This window comes from Calidris pugnax, unplaced genomic scaffold (assembly GCF_001431845.1).
Source record: "Calidris pugnax isolate Ruff unplaced genomic scaffold, ASM143184v1 scaffold32, whole genome shotgun sequence".
NCBI lineage: Eukaryota > Metazoa > Chordata > Aves > Charadriiformes > Scolopacidae > Calidris > Calidris pugnax.
In genome coordinates, this window is record NW_015090783.1 from 9,801,497 (window position 1) to 9,801,953 (window position 457).

General features: G+C 63.2%; 1 protein-coding gene across 1 annotated transcript in view; it reads right to left on the reverse strand.

Moving 5' to 3' along the window:
* Positions 1–457, reverse strand: part of LHX5 (LIM homeobox 5) — a 7,527-nt gene that overhangs the window by 4,306 nt on the left and 2,764 nt on the right. Inside the window, exon 3 of the mRNA XM_014961226.1 lies at positions 29–306. Within this exon, the coding sequence (XP_014816712.1) occupies positions 29–306 (278 nt within the window). The remainder of the gene's footprint in view (positions 1–28; positions 307–457) is intronic.

Genomic DNA, 457 nt, shown 5'->3' on the forward strand with positions numbered 1-457 from the left:
TGGGACGGTGGGCTTGGGGCCACCTTACCTGGATGACTCTCATGTTGAGGCCGGTCTCCTGGGCCAGCTGCTCTCGGATGTGGCGAGTGGGTTTGGGGGTGGCGGCGAAGGCAGCTTTGAGGGTCTCCAGCTGCTTGGCTTTAATGGTGGTGCGGGGCCCCCTCCGCTTGGTGCCCGAGTTCTGCTCCTCGTTCTCGTTGTTGGTGGTCTCCTTGTCCGAGGAGGTGGAGTTGTCCGTCTCCTTGGTGTCGTCCTGCATGGGGTCCTGGAGATCCGGGGACAAACTCCTGTCTGTACATGAGGACACTGTAAAGGAGACCCAGAGAGGAAAGGGGGGTGGGGGGGTGGGGGGGCGGATGACTTAGGGGAGAGATCGACCCCCCCCCTCTCTCCTCTGCTTTCCCCAAGCCCACCCGGCCCTTCTGCTTTCCAGGAGAGGGGTTGGGGGGTGCTGGAG